This window comes from Ruditapes philippinarum, unplaced genomic scaffold (genome assembly GCF_026571515.1).
Source record: "Ruditapes philippinarum isolate M1 unplaced genomic scaffold, ASM2657151v2 ctg7811_1_1_1_1, whole genome shotgun sequence".
Classification (NCBI taxonomy): Eukaryota; Metazoa; Mollusca; class Bivalvia; order Venerida; family Veneridae; genus Ruditapes; species Ruditapes philippinarum.
Genome location: NW_026862666.1, coordinates 2,184 through 20,004, shown reverse-complemented (window position 1 = coordinate 20,004; position 17,821 = coordinate 2,184). Strand labels below are relative to the sequence as shown.

The 17,821-nt window shown below is 33.1% G+C and overlaps 1 protein-coding gene and 1 long non-coding RNA gene across 2 annotated transcripts; one reads left to right on the top strand and one right to left on the bottom strand.

Annotated features, from left to right (window-relative positions):
- The first annotated feature begins 3,825 nt into the window (after positions 1 to 3,825).
- Positions 3,826 to 10,183, top strand: LOC132719819 (zinc finger SWIM domain-containing protein 7-like). Its single transcript, XM_060703741.1, has 6 exons — positions 3,826 to 3,938; positions 4,870 to 4,938; positions 5,614 to 5,635; positions 6,297 to 6,399; positions 7,435 to 7,539; positions 7,838 to 10,183. Exons 1-6 carry the CDS (start codon positions 3,920 to 3,922, stop codon positions 7,940 to 7,942), a joined length of 423 nt encoding a protein of 140 aa, XP_060559724.1. The 5' UTR covers positions 3,826 to 3,919; the 3' UTR covers positions 7,943 to 10,183.
- A 5,704-nt stretch (positions 10,184 to 15,887) lies between these two features.
- Positions 15,888 to 17,361, bottom strand: LOC132719818 (uncharacterized). Its single transcript, XR_009624273.1, has 2 exons — positions 17,077 to 17,361; positions 15,888 to 17,013 (listed from the first exon to the last, which is right to left on the bottom strand). It is a non-coding gene; the product is annotated as an uncharacterized LOC132719818 (long non-coding RNA).
- Between the last annotated feature and the right edge of the window lie 460 nt (positions 17,362 to 17,821).

Genomic DNA, 17,821 nt, shown 5'->3' with positions numbered 1-17,821 from the left:
AACATCATACAGATAGAATAAAGTCAAATTGGTAAAGACACATCATGTCCAGTGAAATCTGAAACCTGTAAAGACAGATCATACTGATTGAAATCTGTATAGACAGATCATAACGAATGAAGTCTAGTGAAATCTGTATAGACGGATCATACCGAATGAAGTCTAGTGAAATCTGTATAGACAGATCATACCGAATGAAGTCTAGTGAAATCTGTATAGACAGATCATACCGAATGAAGTCTTAGTGAAATCTGTAAAGACAGATCATACCGAATGAAGTCTAGTGAAATCTGTAAAGACAGATCATACCGAATGAAGTCTTAGTGAAATCTGTATAGACAGATCATACCGAATGAAGTCTTAGTGAAATCTGTATAGACAGATCATACCGAATGAAGTGAAGTCTAGTGAAATCTGTAAAGAGATCAGATCATAATGAATGAAATCTGGTAAAAATCCTGTATAGACAGATCATACCAAATGAAGTCTGGAGAAATCTGTATAGACAGATCATACTGAATAAAGTCTAATGAAATCTGTATAGACCGATCATACTGAATGAAGTCTTAGTGAAATCTGTATAGACAGATCATACTGAATAAAGTCTAATGAAATCTGTATAGACAGATCATACCGAATGAAGTCTAGTGAAATCTGTATAGACAGATCATAATGAATGAAATCTGGTAAAACCTGTATAGACAGATCATACCAAATAAAGTCTAATGAAATCTGTAAAGACAGATCATACCGAATGAAGTCTTAGTGAAATCTGTATAGACAGATCATACTGAATAAAGTCTAATGAAATCTGTATAGACAGATCATACCGAATGAAGTCTTAGTGAAATCTGTATAGACAGATCATACCGAATGAAGTCTAGTGAAATCTGTATAGACAGATTATAACAAATTAAATCTGGTGAAATCTGTATAGACAGATCATACCGAATGAAGTCTAGTGAATTCTGTATAGACAGATCATACCGAATGAAGTATGGTGAAATCTGTATAGACAGATCATACCGAATGAAGTCTTAGTGAAATCTGTATAGACAGATCATACCGAATGAAGTCTAGTGAAATCTGTATAGACAGATCATACCGAATGAAGTCTTAGTGAAATCTGTAAAGACAGATCATACCGAATGAAGTCTTAGTGAAATCTGTATAGACAGATCATACCGAATGAAGTCTAGTGAAATCTGTATAGACAGATCATACCGAATGAAGTCTTAGTGAAATCTGTAAGTAGACAGATCATACCGAATTGAAGTCTTAGTGAAAATCTGCTATAGACAGATCATACCGAATGAAGTCTAGTGAAATCTGTATAGACAGATCATACCGAATGAAAGTCTTAGTGAAATCTGTATAGACAGATCATACCGAATGAAGTCTAGTGAAATCTGCTATAGACAGATTATAACAAATTAAAATCTGGTGAAATCTGTATAGACAGATCATACCGAATGAAGTCTAGTGAAATCTGTATAGACAGATCATACCGAATGAAGTCTAGTGAATTCTGTATAGACAGATCATACCGAATGAAGTCTAGTGAATTCTGTATAGACAGATCATAACGCATTAAATCTGGTGAAATCTGTATAGACAGATCATACCAAATGAAGTCTGGAGAAATCTGTATAGACAGATCATACTGAATAAAGTCTAATGAAATCTGTAAAGACAGATCATACCGAATGAAGTCTTAGTGAAATCTGTATAGACAGATCATACCGAATGAAGTCTAGTGAAATCTGTATAGACAGATTATAACAAATTAAATCTGGTGAAATCTGTATAGACAGATCATACCAAATGAAGTCTGGAGAAATCTGTATAGACAGATCATACTGAATAAAGTCTAATGAAATCTGTATAGACAGATCATACCGAATGAAGTCTTAGTGAAATCTGTATAGACAGATCATACCGAATGAAGTCTAGTGAAATCTGTATAGACAGATTATAACAAATTAAATCTGGTGAAATCTGTATAGACAGATCATACCGAATGAAGTCTTAGTGAAATCTGTATAGACAGATCATACCGAATGAAGTCTAGTGAATTCTGTATAGACAGATCATAACGCATTAAATCTGGTGAAATCTGTATAGACAGATCATACCAAATGACGTCTGGTGAAATCTGTATAGACAGATCATACTGAATAAAGTCTAGTCAAATCTGTATAGACAGATCATACTGAATGAAGTATGGTGAAATCTGTATAGACAGATCATACCGAATGAAATCTAGTGAAATCTGTATAGACAGTTCATAGTAAATAAAGTGTAGTGAAATCTGTATAGACAGATTATAATGAATCAAGTATAGTGAAATCTGTATAGACAGTTCATAATGAATGCAATCTAGTGAAATCTGTATAGACAGATCATACCGAATGAAGTCTGTTGAAATCTGTATAGACAGGTCGTACCGAATGAAGTCTGTTGAAATCTGTATAGACACATTATATAGGATGAAATATAGTCAAATTAGTATAGACACATCATATCAATGTGCTCAAGTGAAATCTGTATAGACAGATCATACTGAATGAAATTTGATGAAATCTGTATAGACAGATCATACTGTATGAAATCTGTATAGACAGATCATACAGAATGAAGTCTGATGAAATCTGTATAGACAGATCATACTGTATGAAATCTGTATAGACAGATCATACTGAATGAAATCTAGTGAAATCTGTATAGACAGATCATACCGAATGAAGTCTGTTGAAATATGTACAGACAGATCATACGGAATAAAGTCTAGTGAAATCTGTATACTAAATGTATAGAGTCAGATCATACCGAATGAAGTCTGATGAAATCTGTATAGACAGATCATACTGAATGAAATCTAGTAAAATCTGTATAGACAGATCATACCGAATGAAGTCTAGTGAAATCTGTATAGACAGATCATACTGAATGAAATCTAGTGAAATCTGTATAGACAGATCATACTGAATGCATGAAGTCTAGTGAAATCTGTATAGATCACATTATATTTTAAAGGTTGAAATATAGTTCAAATTGGTATAGACACATCATGTCCAAGTGTAGTCTATTGAAATCTGTATAGACAGATCATACTGAATGAAATCTGTATAGACAGATCATACTGAATGAAATCTTGTGAAATCTGTATAGACAGATCATACTGAATGCATGAAGTCTAGTGAAATCTGTATAGACACATTATATAAAGGTTGAAATATAGTCAAATTGGTATAGACACATCATGTCAAGTGTAGTCTATTGAAATCTGTATAGACAGATCATACTGAATGAAATCTGTATAGACAGATCATACTGAATGAAATCTTGTGAAATCTGTATAGACGGATCATAACGAATGAAGTCTGTTGAAATCTGTATAGACAGATCATACTGAATGAAATCTAGTGAAATCTGTATAGACAGGTCGTACTAATGAAGTCTGTTGAAATCTGTATAGACACATTATATAGGATGAAATATAGTCAAATTGGTATAGAGACACATCAATATCAAGTGTGGTCCAGTGAAATCTGTATAGACAAAATAGCAAGAGAAAATTTGGTGGTCAGGAACCTTTTGCAGGACAATCACATGCAGTAATGCAATTTTTTTTGTTTGGTTTGGTTTAAAATATTCCTTATAAAAACCCAATTTATTTTTCATAAAAATGAAAAAGTTTCAGAAAAACATGTATTCCTTACAGTATATCTATTTACTTTCACGACATCATGCACATTTTACGACTTTCAAATCTGTATAGACGAAAACCTTGTAATTTGTATAGACTTTCGCCCTTACCGAATTTTTTAAAAAGAAATTCATTGTTTTGTTGATGGCCATTTGATGCCATCAAAGACAGATTTCACGGATCTGAAATTGCAGATGGTTAACTACCAACATGACTTCTGTTTCAAGTGGTAATTTTAGCTAGTAGCCCTTTAAACAGTGTTTAAAAGCCCCTCATTTTTTTTAAATCTCAAATTTTTAAGTTTTATAACATTGTAAGTTGGCACAGTTATTTATGATATGTTTTGTACTAACTTACCCAGGTCAAGTAGCTGTCAAATTTGTCCTGAAAAAAATGCAGGCTGACGGTAGGCCTACAAATAAGATGCTGCTTTGTGATATTTTTTCTGTCAAATGCTCATAAACTACCATAGTTCATAGGTCCAACCGACTGGGACTCTGAATATGGTTCTGCTACTGGCTTGGCTATCTAGTTGAATTACACATTTTCTCTGTGAATATTGAGTCTGCAAAATTATTAGTTGTCCTATTGCGGAGTATTGCCTGAGACAACCATTTTTTGGCCCAGACAACTAATTTTTAAAATTAGTTTACTTGCCCGATCAAGTAAAAATTTGCAAAAAGTATTCATCTACTTGTGTCAATGAATAGTGATAAAATGCAAGATATCAAATACAATAATTTTACTTATATTTATGACTGTTTCTCACTGAAGATAATTTGCAGATTTGATCAATACTTGCTTGGAGATGTTCTGCTGAAAATATTGGGACAACCAGTTTTTACTTTGGACAAACAGATTTTCTTGAATTGGTTGCCCGAATCATTGGAATGACAACAATTTTTAAACCCTAATTTCACAGACTGCTGCTCTATATTGAACTTTGTACCAAAATTTCTTAAATTTAAAATGACTCAGAGCTTTAGTCAATACAGTCACAGTCTCTTTTGTGCAAATTTCTCGGGACAAGAAAATTGTGCAGTCTGACCAGAACTGAAACCCAGGACCTTCTGAATACCATTCTGCTATGAGGGAGTAGACCTATCAACAAAGCTATTTGGCTACTGACACATACATGTAGTACATCTTCTGTATTTCAGATGTGTTTGAAGCAGTGACTAGTCAATTATTTGTGGAACTAAGACAAGTTTACAAAGATACTGGAAAAGGTTAGTGTTTACCTGAAGTAAAACAAATTGTAGTTATTTTAACATAATTATAATGCAAAAATAGCCCTTAAACTATTGGAACCAAAAGTAACTAGCAGTTTCAATGACAATAGAGCCTGAGGCCAGCCTGCATATTCATGCAGTCATACTGTCATGTTTTTTAATTTGATATATATATAAATCCCTTGAACTTTCAATGGACTGTTCTAAAGCAAATCCATGAAACAAATTCAGCAAGATATATGCACCAGTTTTAAAATATGAGAAGATAATCAAGATATTAAGAATATAGTTGAAATGTTATAAAATTCAATTTGCTTATAAGGAAAATTAGGAAAATGTTATATAAAACCTCATTCTAAGTCAAGTTTTTCATGCAATTAAAAAAACAAAAAATAACTTTTTTATTTACCATCAGAGAATTACTTTTTACAATTTTCTGGCAAAAAATGCTACTTTCTTATAATGTGACACTGTCTGGTATTAAGATTATGCTTGCATAGGTTGGTTTGATGAAAGAAATACACAACTAACCTCTTCCCAACTAGATACACGTGTTAGCTATGGAAATTGGCAAAGTTGGTAAATGATATTAACCTTTTGATATATAGAACATATTCATTTGCTATAATGTACTGTTCTTAAAGTTTTATGATAATTTTCTTTCATTTTCAGTTACAGATGAAATTTTGTCAGCGTAAGTTTTATTAAATCTATTCAGGAAGTGTTCCTTATGGTCAAATTAGTTCAAGATAAAGTTGGTACAGAAATGCGGCTTGAACTGCCTCATTAGCATAATTAGAATAAATATGTGTCCTAACTTAAATTACTCTTAGAATTTTAGTATTTTCTACAGTTACATTTCAAGTGACATATGAGTACATTTTATAATTATAACCTCAGGGAGACAAATATTTTGGTTGTTGATAAGTGGTGTTGCTCAACAGAGGTAAAAATAGTTGAAATATTTACTCTAGGAAGAAATAATATTGTTGTTGTGAAGAAGTAATTGCCCTACAGAGAGCCACTATAGAGGCTATACTGTATACTCTATTTGAAAATAGACTTTGTCCGTTAATTGATCTCATGGACTTGCAGAATGTTGCTACTATTCAGTATTGTTTTATTTTTATTTTTTTTGGTTGGGTTTTACATAGCACCAACATAGTATAGGTCATATGGCAAGTTTCCAGCTTTACTGGTGAAGGAAGAACTCTGGTGCATTATTTCTGGCACAAATGGGCACCTTAGTAGAACTACCACTTTCTCACATGAAAGAATCCGAAGACACTTAAGGTTTGGAGCCAAAAAAAACAAAAAGATATGATATGATATAATGATAATAGAAAATATTTCAGGTTGAGTAATGTGTATCAAGCTCCATTACTGCCGGCATTAGATCTGGTTGACAGTAGAAGTGTTTCTCGATTAGTTTGTCCTGCAGGTAGACAGCTGTATCAGGTAATTATGGCTGTATTTAATACTGTTATCATAGTTACTTAATCAGTCTTATTTACATAAGGAACTATACATCATAGCTGTAATTAATGTATGCTATGTCCATGTTTTGATACAACATATGCCTCCTCTTACAAATCAGGTAACTGTGTGTGTTTTGATGATTGAAGTCTAGCAATTGTAACAACCTACTGAGGTCTCCAGTATAAAATGAGGCCAGCCTATACATCCACATGTATGCAGTATGATCACATTCTATACTATAAATATTAGCAGCTGTAACAGCACATAAATATTGTAAGTTTGTAACCCCTTAAAGTAACAATGGATATTAGTAGTTCCATATTCAGAGCAAATCATATCCTTTATACAAATTTTCTTTTAAGTTTTGACAAAATACAATGTACATGATTACAGGCTATCTGTTTTAGTCAGATACCTTAGAGTGCTGAACAAGCTTCATTATTGGCGAGGGCTCATCACTCGTCAGGCTATTTGACATTTTGGGGTGCACTGGCTCCAAAATCATGTAATGATCCCCACTCATCAGTTGATTCAGCTCTTCCTTTGGCAACTTGCTGGTGTACAGACTAAGTTGATACTGCCCAGTCAGGAGCCACCTAGCTCTTCCATTGAGTCTTCCTCCACTAAATTCAACATGAGGTGACTGCTGCCTTCATGAGTTCACTATGACTTGCTCGCTCTCCTAAGAGATTTTGTGACAAATCCCCTGCAGCCCACCTTGATGGGACACCCTCAAGTCTACATCTTAATTGTTATACGCAAGAGGCTGGTACTTTAGAAGCAGCCATAAAGAATAAAATGTGGTTGTGGTTGTTTGTTCCATTTATTTTCATAAACCTTGTGTACTTATAGTGTTGAAACTGACATTAAATATTCTAATATTATGTGTATGCCAGTTCTTTTTATTTGTTTCTAATATGTGATTTTTAGCAATGAGTTTAGCCTTATGTAACCAGTTATTTATTTGTAGTATTACATGCACATGTATATAATTATATTTATGTATATTTTTAGGTGATTGGAAGTTCAGGTACACCATATACATGTTTCAAGGGAAATAACTACTGTTCCTGTCCTGCATATAGATTCTCTGTTTTAAATAAAGAGGAACTATCAATGGTAAGTATCTGTAAAGTAAGGTACAGCTTACATGTATATATTTAAGATTTATATTAACTCTTGTTGTATTGTTAATCAAGTTGAGTTTTGACAGTTGTGCACTTAACTCGAGCCTGTAATGTACCGGTAGTAAAACATCACTAATTTGCGGTAACCACAAGTGAAGCTAAAAAAAGTTATGAAGTTAAAAAAGTTAAATTTGTAGAAAGGATCATGAACTTTTCTTATTGTCATAAATGTTTATAATTTTATTATGCACATCTAATAAGATTTGATACAAGTCATATAATATTTTCAGTGTAAGCACATACTTGCAGTGAAGCTGTCAGATGCTATGGAGGTAACTAAGAAACTTGAAGTGACAGATAAAGAATTGACTGACTTGTTGATCAACTTGGAATGAAAAACTGGACTAAAGCAAATTTCATACAGGATTTTTAAGAGGAGGTTGAATGCTGCAAAATTTTTATCGTTATAAGAGTATTTTGATATGGAAGGAGTTTATAAACTGAACTGTTCACTTTTACAAAAACTGTGAGTTCAGTCACAGGTTTATAATATGATTATGATAAAGAGTAAAAACATACAACATTAAATCTGCTCATTAAATCTGCTGAGCAGTAAACCTTCAGTATCAGTATGTTTGGTTTGAAACATCTAAATTGAGCTATTGATGATGAGGGGTAATATTATTAGGTAACAGATTTCTTAGGGGGAAAAATAAACTTGTTGTCGTGTAAGTAATTGATTTGCATTGTAGAGCACAGTAATTCTAACCTAACTGTAAAATTGAATAAGATGCTAAATGTAAAGAAATTTTAATTACATAACATTTTATTTCAAATGTATTACAATATGAACTATTCCTGTAATATAATGTAGTAATGACAGGCCTGTCCAAACAGACAGGCCAATCAAGTTAATTGTTACACAGTATACGTATAAATAGGAATTCTTACACCTACCTTGTATGAAGTCAGATATATTCATTTCACATATTTTAAAATAAATGTACTTTCAGTATTTGCACCATGTGATGTTCCAGTAGAAATCATATTGGATCCAATCTTATATCAATTAAGCCTTGTTTTCATTTCCTGAGTACAAAAATCCATATCAAATCCATATTGGACCCCATCTAGTCTATTTTTCTTTCTTTTTTTAGAGAGTCCAATATCCATGTCTAATCATCTTTGTAATTGAAGTAGTAAAGTTCTTTTTAAAATGTCAAGAAATGGTGGTGTGAAATAAAGAGGTCATTTAACATTGTGGAGAACAATGCTGATTCTATTGGACTTGTACACAGCTGCAATAACCATATCAGACTTGGCTAGCGGCTCGTTCCAATATAGTATTAACAGCTGTTTACACATCCAATTGTTTAGTATTGTACTCAACAATGTATAATAACCTCATGATTTATCAATAAATCTTGATAAATCAAATGGTGCCAGGAATAATACTTCTATACTCGATGTAGTTCACTTAGCACATTATAAGTATTTAATCTAAGAATATAACTGAAATACATTGTATTGTTAAACTGACTTGGAACGTAACAATAAAATAGATAGATTACTTTTTTATGCCCCCACAATGTGGGAGCATTTAGCGTTGCACTTGTCTGTCCGAGCAAACATTTTGGGTTTAAGGGCTATGTAACAGTAAAGAGAACAAAAGAGAACAATAGGTTCTATCCGTGATCAAAGGGTTTATGGGCTAGTAGCCCTTAAGAAAACAAAGAAAATAACAAAGAAAATAGCCCCTAAACCCAAAATGTTGGAAGTCCGTCTGTCCCGAAATCTTGTGAACGCAACTCCTCTTAAACCAAATGGCAGATTTTGCTTAAACTTCCAGGGATGAACAACCTTAATTTGTAGATGGTAGTTAAGGAAGGAATTTTTGCTGCGACCAAATTTAACAGAATTATGGCCCTTTGTTGATTTTTTCACTATATACTATGTAGAAATTTTGTGAACGCAACTCCTCTAAAACCGGATGGCAGATTTCACTTAAACTTCCAGGGATGAACAACCTTAATGTGTAGATGGTAGTAAAGGAAGGAATTTTTGCTGCGACCAAATTTAACAGAATTATGGCCCTCTGTTGATTTTTTCGCTATATACTATGTAGAAATTTTGTGAACGCAACTCCTCTTAACCATGTCAGATTTTGCTTAAACTTCCAGGGATGAACAACCTTGTGAAGATGGTAGTAAAGGAAGGAATTTTTGCTGCGACCAAATTTAACAGAATTATGGCCCTCTGTTGATTTTTAGTTCTCAACTTGTTGCACATGTAGTCCAAATAAGATTGACAGAACAGTGGCGTGTGGGGGCATCCGTGTCCTATGGACACATTTCTAGTTTTATACATTTAAATACATTTAATTTTTTTACATTTAATTAATAATATCCATCAATCAATATCATTCTTGAATTAAGATGCAGTTACAGGCTTCTGAAATAATCTATGAATAGAAATGTGTAAAAAAAAAAAAAAATTATGAAAAATATTGTTAAGGTATCTCAATGAAGTATTAATCTCCCCACCGTTACATTTTATTTTTATTGTTTCATTTTGTTTGTATATGAAATATTTGTTATTTTGTCATATGAATTGAATAAAGCTGCTTTATTTCCAAATGTATTTCTTTATAAAACTAAGCTGATTCTTTATAAATCAGGTAACTTTATTAATTGGAGTTACAGAGATGGCTATAGTAACTCTGTTCACAGAGTTAGTTATTTGCTAGTTAATATCAAAAATGCATTTTCAGCAAAAAGATTTCTTGATAAGTTAAAGTATTTCGGGTGGTTTAATTACTTACTTGGATTCATGAAAGCCAAGACCAACAATTCCTTCTAAAAAGTAAGCTGAATCAAACACAAGCCAGTTTTGACCAAGTTTTAGAAAAAAAATGTATCTAGACTTTTCCAGACTTCTTAAAATTAACAATATTGTTATAGAATTTATCAATTTAATCCAGTAAGGGCTGAATAAAAAATTAACATGTTCCAGTACTTGTATATTAATTGTTCCCAGATCTTACCTTACCAATGAGAGGATTATTTAGCCTATTAACCTCAGATTGTAGTGGGATTGTTGGTCTTGATCTACCAGGGTATAATATATAACAACTATTGATTTTGACGTCAAAGGTCATTTTGACCACGATGAGCTTGGTTGGTATGACACTTGTGGAGTTTTTTGCATACATTCTATATAACTTGATGGCATTGCCTTGCATGTTTAAAAATAAGGAATAGTTTTTATATAGTAATTTTCAACCCATTATAACATTTGATTAATGTAGGGTGCTGGTGCACAAAGTTTATTTTTGAAACTTGAAAAAAGTACCTTTTTAAGGGTGATTTAGACCAAGTTTGGTAAACCATAATGGTTCATGAAAAGGGGATGTTTAAATCTAGCTTTCGTGACCATAAATGGGGCTAACTGATATTACAAATTGTAAAAGTTGCAGAAAAGTGCCACAGTTATAATTAACAAGAAATGTGGAACGACACATATGCCCCCTTTCTAGCCCTTGACTTACATTATTGGTAATTTTGTTATAGAAACTTGCCATAAATGGGTACATGGAAGTGTTCAGTTATGGAAAAAAAGAAAAATAATGACCTACTACTGTTATAACCAATCAATATGTGAAATAAAGAGCTTGACCTTTGAACTAGTGACCCCATTATGACTAATAAATACGAAGACTTTGTGATTAAAAGTTTTCAAGGTAATAAGCGGAAACCATATGCCCCTGTTACCCTGACCTTTGAACTAATGACATTAAAATCAATAGGGGTCATCTACTAGTAAGGACCAATCACTATGTGAAATATGAAGATTGTGATAAATTGCTTTCAAAATAATAAGCGGAAGCAATACTAACATTCAAGGCCCCTGTGACCTTTGGCCTAGTGACCTCAAAATCAATAGGGGTAATCTACTTATTATGACTAGTTATGACCAATTAGTTCGTGAAATATGAAGATTTTGTGATAGTTTTCAAGTTAATTAGTGGAAACCATACAATTAAGGCCCCTGTGACCTTTGAACTAGTGACACCAAAATCATTAGGGGTTATCAACTATTTATGACCAATCACTTTGTGAAATATGAAAACTTTGTGATAACTAGCTTTCAAGATAATGAGCGGAAACCATACTACCATTCAAGGCCCCTGTGACCTTTGACCTAGTGACCTCAAAATCAATAGGGGTAATCTACTAGTTATGACCAATCACTATGTGAAATATGAAGACATTGTGATAAATAGTAACCAAGATATAATGAATGGAAACCATTCTGACATTTAAGGCCCTTGTGACTTTGATCTTTAACTTTTGAGTCCAAAATCAATAGGGGTCATCTACTAGTTATGGCCAATCACTATGTGAAATATGGAGAATTTATGATGAATAGTTTTCAAGATAATCAGCAGAAATCATTTTGACATTTATTTTAAGGCCCTTGTGACCTTTGACCCCAAAATCAATAGGGGTCATCTACTAGTTATGACCAATCAGTTAGTGAAATATGAAGACTTTGTGATAGTTTTTAAGATAATCAGCGGAAACCATGTGGTATACTGACTGACAGACAGACAGACGACCGGCCTACCGATAATAGCAAAACAATATACCCCCTCTTCTTCAAAGGGGGCATAATAAATGCCAAACTTGAAGTATAGCTGAGAAAAAGGAGGAGACTTGAGTACATCATATATCACCCTGAACTTTAAAGAAGAGCTGTCTAAGGAGCAGCACACTCCACTTTCCTCAGTACTTGATAATATAAAAGCAAACTAGACAAGAGTTTGTAACAGAGTTACCAACGTCCCCCGCCTCCGGAAGTTTTATATGAAGCATAAAATTGTGCTGTTTCAAAAGATTGAGGTATGGATCTCAGGACATTCAGTCCAAAATTATGATAAATGCAAGATCTGCAAATGCAACAATAAATTTATTAAAAAAATAAAATGAAACACACAATTTAACAAGAAACATGGCAATGCCATGAAACCAGGTTTTCAATTATCACCATTGTAGATAAATATGTTGTATTTGAAATACAAATACAAGCAACAAACAATGTAACTATGTGTAAAACATGAATAATGTAGGAGGAATTGCGCACAGAAGAAGTGTTCACTATATATATTCTGTATAAGGAAAAAAAACAAATGGCCATAATTAGGTAAAAAATTATCCAATCACAAAACCCCGACAATATGTGCCAGGGCACTTGGATGACAAAGCTTCTGTGAAAGTTTGGTCAAAATCCGTTGTGAAATTTAGGAAGAGTTCAGCACAGAAGAATTTGTTCAATTTTGTATAAGGAAAAAAAACAAAGGGCCATAATTAGGTCAAATATTGTCAAATCACAAAACCCTGACAATATGCGCCAGGGCACTTGATGACAAAGCTTCTGTGAAAGTTTGGTCAAAATCCATTGAGAAATGTAGGAGAAGTTGCGCACTGTAGAAATTGTTCACTATATATTCTGTATAAGGAAAAAAAACAAAGGGCCATAATTAGGTCAAATATATACCAATCACAAAACCCCGACAATATGCGCCAGGGCACTTGATGAGCAAACTTCTCTGAAAGTTTGGTCAAAATCCGTTGAGAAATGAAGGAGTTGCGCACAGAAGAAATTGTTCACTTTATATTCTATATAAGGAAAAAAAACAAAGGGCCATAATTAGGTCAAATATTATCCAATCACAAAACCCCGACAATGTGCGCCAGGGCACTTGATGAGCAGGCTTCTCTGAAAGTTTGGTCAAAATCCGTTGAGAAATGAAGGAGGAGTTGCGCACAGAAGAAATTGTTCACTATATATTCTATATAAGGAAAAAAAACAAAGGGCCATAATTAGGTCAAATATTGTCAAATCACAAAACCCTGACAATATGCGCCAGGGCACTTGATGACAAAGCTTCTGTGAAAGTTTTGTCAAAATCCATTGAGAAATGTAGGAGAAGTTGCGCACTGTAGAAATTGTTCACTATATATTCTGTATAAGGAAAAAAAACAAAGGGCCATAATTAGGTCAAATATATACCAATCACAAAACCCCGACAATATGCGCCAGGGCACTTGATGAGCAAGCTTCTCTGAAAGTTTGGTCAAAATCCGTTGAGAAATGAAGGAGTTGCGCACAGAAGAAATTGTTCACTATATATTCTATATAAGGAAAAAAAACAAAGGGCCATAATTAGGTCAAATATTATCCAATCACAAAACCCCGACAATGTGCGCCAGGGCACTTGATGAGCAGGCTTCTATGAAAGTTTGGTCAAAATCCGTTGAGAAATGAAGGAGGAGTTGCGCACAGAAGAAATTGTTCACTATATATTCTATATAAGGAAAAAAAACAAAGGGCCATAATTAGGTCAAATATATACCAATTGCAAAACCCTGACAATATGCGCCAGGGCACTTGATGACAAAGCTTCTGAGAAAGTTTGGTCAAAATCCGTTGAGAAATGTAGGAGTTGCGCACAGAAGAAATTGTTCACTATATATTCTATATAAAGAAAAAAAACAAAGGGCCATAATTAGGTCAAATATTATCTAATCGCAAAACCCCGACAATATGCGCCAGGGCACTTGATGACAAAGCTTCTGTAAAAGTTTGGTCAAAATCCGTTGAGAAATGTAGGAGTTGCGCACAGAAGAAATTGTTTACGCCCCGCCCGCCGACATACCTCAATCTAATAACCAGTTTTTTCCTTCGAAAAACCTGGTTAAAAATCTATCATGTTAAGCTTTGACCTCTAAGTGTGACCTTGGAGGTAGGGGAGCAGGTGTTGTGCATGACGTCTTATTATTGAGACTATTTGTGCCAAGTATTTTTAAAATCCCTTGAACTCTGAAGAAGTTATAGATTGGACACAAAATATACCCTATTACAGACTGTGTAAATCTTTTACCTCTAAGTGTGACCTTGACCTTGGAGGTAGGGACACAGATGTTACCCATGACATATCATTTAATCATTGTGACTATTTGTGCCAAGTATTTTCAAAATCCCTTAATCTATGAAGAAGTTCTAGATCCGACACAAAATATACCCTATAACAGACTATGTTAATTTTTGACCTCTAAGTGTGACCTTGACCTTGGAGGTAGGGATGCAGGTGTTGCGCATGACACATCCTCTTATTATAGTGACTATTTGTGCGAAGTATTTTCAAAATCCTTTGATCTATGAAAAAGTTATGGACCGGACACAAAATATACCCTGTAACAGACTATGTAAGTATTTGACCTCCAAGTGTAACCTTGACGGTAGGTGACTGGTTTTTGCGCATGACACATCGTCTGATTATTATGAACAATTATGGAAAGTTTTTTAAAAAATCCCTTCATAAAATTAGAAAGTTTTTGGAATGGCAGGGAACATATCCCTAAAAATAGAAAAATGTTGCCCCTTAAAATGGGGCAATTCCCAACCCTTTGCCCTCCCGGGTTGGGGGTCGGGGTTGTTGCGAAAGGGCCCAAAATCGTTTTTATAAAAAAACATTTTTTCCCAATTTATTTAAAATTCCCTTTCAAAAACAAACCAAAAAGGGTTATGACCAAAACCACAAAAAGGTGTGAGGGAAACGAAATGGAACCTATTTCTATATCCCCCTTTTTTCTTCGAAAAGGCGGGGGACAAAAAGGGGGCATAATTTTTGCCTTGATATTCAACAAGTATTTCATGGTTTTGAGAAATTAAGAAAATATCAAAAGGGAGTTTATTGAACAGCAATGCCCTCTAGGATTACCTGTCCTTTAGAAATGCATTCCAATTTTTAGAGTAAACAAGTATTCAATGTTAAAAGTGAAAATATCTTTGAAAGTCTTTGAGAAATTAACCTAAACAAAAAGGTTGATCGGGCCAACAACAAAAAAAGTCAAAAAGGGGCATAACTTTGTAAAATATATATAAGGATTATTTGCCCTTTTGATATTGCATCACATGATGATAGTGAACAAGTAAACCAAGTTTAAATAAATAGCTTTAGAAGTTTCTAAGAAAATTGACCTTTACCTTCATCTATATAAAGGTCAGTGATAACCTTTATCTAATAAAGGTCCGTGACCTTAACCTCCTGACCCCAAATCGGTGACAGTAGAACTGAGATGTACTTCCACATACGAAGTTTCAACGTATTGAAGTTAATGGCCATAAACAAAATCTTAACCAAAAAGATTACCCAATGCCAACAAAAGTAGGTCATGACAATACCTCCACTATATTTCTTTGAAAAGTTGAGCTATTAAAACAGAGCTCAATCTGAACCTTCAGCTCTAGTGAGATAAACAAAGAAAAACAAAACTCTTCTCAATGAAAAAATGCTTTCATTTATTCATAAATTATCTTTATAATTACACATACAGCTACTCTGTTTCATTAAAAAATATCTAACTTAAAAAATAAATGATATAATTTCATTTTAAAATTTTTAAAACAATACAGTCAACTTTCAAACACTACTAAAATTGATGATGTTTTAAAAGAATATGAGCAATAAACTTAAATCTACTTAAAAACATAAAAATGACAATTTTATTCTCTTTAAAAAAATTGATGCACTAAGAAACATTGTTTAAGTATCACATATTAAAAAAATAAATACTCAAAAGTTTTTTTATATAGTAAATGCCCATGAAGAATATTAATGGATTATTCATATTAGAGTCTCATAACAAACAATCTCCATATGGAGAAGTTTGTTACAGTTTGCTTATATAAAAATACCCCTTCAGTTTCTTTTTTCAACAGTATATTAGCAATGGCAAAATTTCAATAATAAAATGAAATTCAACGAGTTACGCGCTAATTTTAACACAGTAACAGAAAATTGGGTGTGATTGCTGTATAATATTATAACAGATAATATTATGTTTCTGCTTTCACAACTATGTTATGTTCATAAATGGGTAAAAAATTTAAATGTCATTAAACCGATGAAGCTTTAATAGAGTGAAATATGTTTTGATAAATTGTGTTGGTTTTTGTAATTAAACACATAAAAGTTATTTATTTATGACTATAAAACAAACAATTCTGACGTCATACATTGCAATGTAACTTTTATACACGTATTTGTTGAAAAATGAACCTTTTTTTTTTATTTCAAGGAAAGCTTTAAGTTGTTTCATTAAACATGCAGTACAGCAAATATTTCCCCAGAACATTTATCAACACCTAAAGCACATTTTTGTTGGGTGGTGATTTTGTAGACACAGTCATACACATGAAACTAAAAACAATCTTACAAACATTGGATAACACCAATGTATCCCTGAGATCTTTATTGTTTTCATTCTCACTCTGCTCTTACATGTAACATGCATACACTCTACCTGTAACATGCCACACCCTGCCTGTTACATGCAACACCTTATATGTAACATGCCACACCCTACTTGTTACATGTAACACCTTGTGTTACATGCCACACCTAACATGTAACATGCCACACCATGTATGTTACATGTAACATCCTATGTGTAACATGCCACACCCTGTCTGTTACATGTAACATCCTATGTGTAACATGCCACACCCTGTCTGTTACATGCCACCCCCTAGCCGTAACATGCTACATCCAACATGTAACACCTTATAGATAACATGTAACACCTTATAGATAACATGTAACACCTTATAGATAACATGCCACAGCCAAAGTTCGAATCAAACATCTTTCATACATAGAAGTTTTACACACCAAATCATTCCGTTTTAATATCTCTGTTACAAAATAATGTGAAAAGGTGTTCTTTTGATATACAAAAATACCAAAAGCTTTTCCCTGTCACCCTATTTAAAGATTGTCCCTATTAATTATACAGAGAAAATTTGAAGCTTGTCTTATCATTAATACAGAAAACACACACAATATCTTTTTAATTGAATGATGTTATGATGTAACAACAGAAGACTTTTGCCTTAAAAAAGCGTTGCATCTTTTACACTACACAACCTAATATTTCATTTAAAACACATTTACTTTTAACAGATTTTTATGACCACATTGTGCTTTTTCACAGTAGATTTTTATACAATTTAAATATTACAATACTGCAGTAACAATGCAAGACTGAATTCTGAAAAAGTCTTACACATTATTGCTATATATAACGGTAATATCAATACAGGGGCATAATATCATAATGCCCCAAAGTAAATTTAATGTTATGGTGGGATATTCAATGTTTGTCACACAAAAAAATTTTAAACACACACACATGCACATATGTTCATTA

Bases quoted from the DNA above. Each gene is read 5' to 3' on its own strand.
- LOC132719819 (XM_060703741.1), top strand. The intron at 5,636-6,296 runs GTAAGTTTTATT...AAAATATTTCAG, and splicing joins ACAGATGAAATTTTGTCAGC to GTTGAGTAATGTGTATCAAG. The intron at 7,540-7,837 runs GTAAGTATCTGT...TAATATTTTCAG, and splicing joins ATAAAGAGGAACTATCAATG to TGTAAGCACATACTTGCAGT.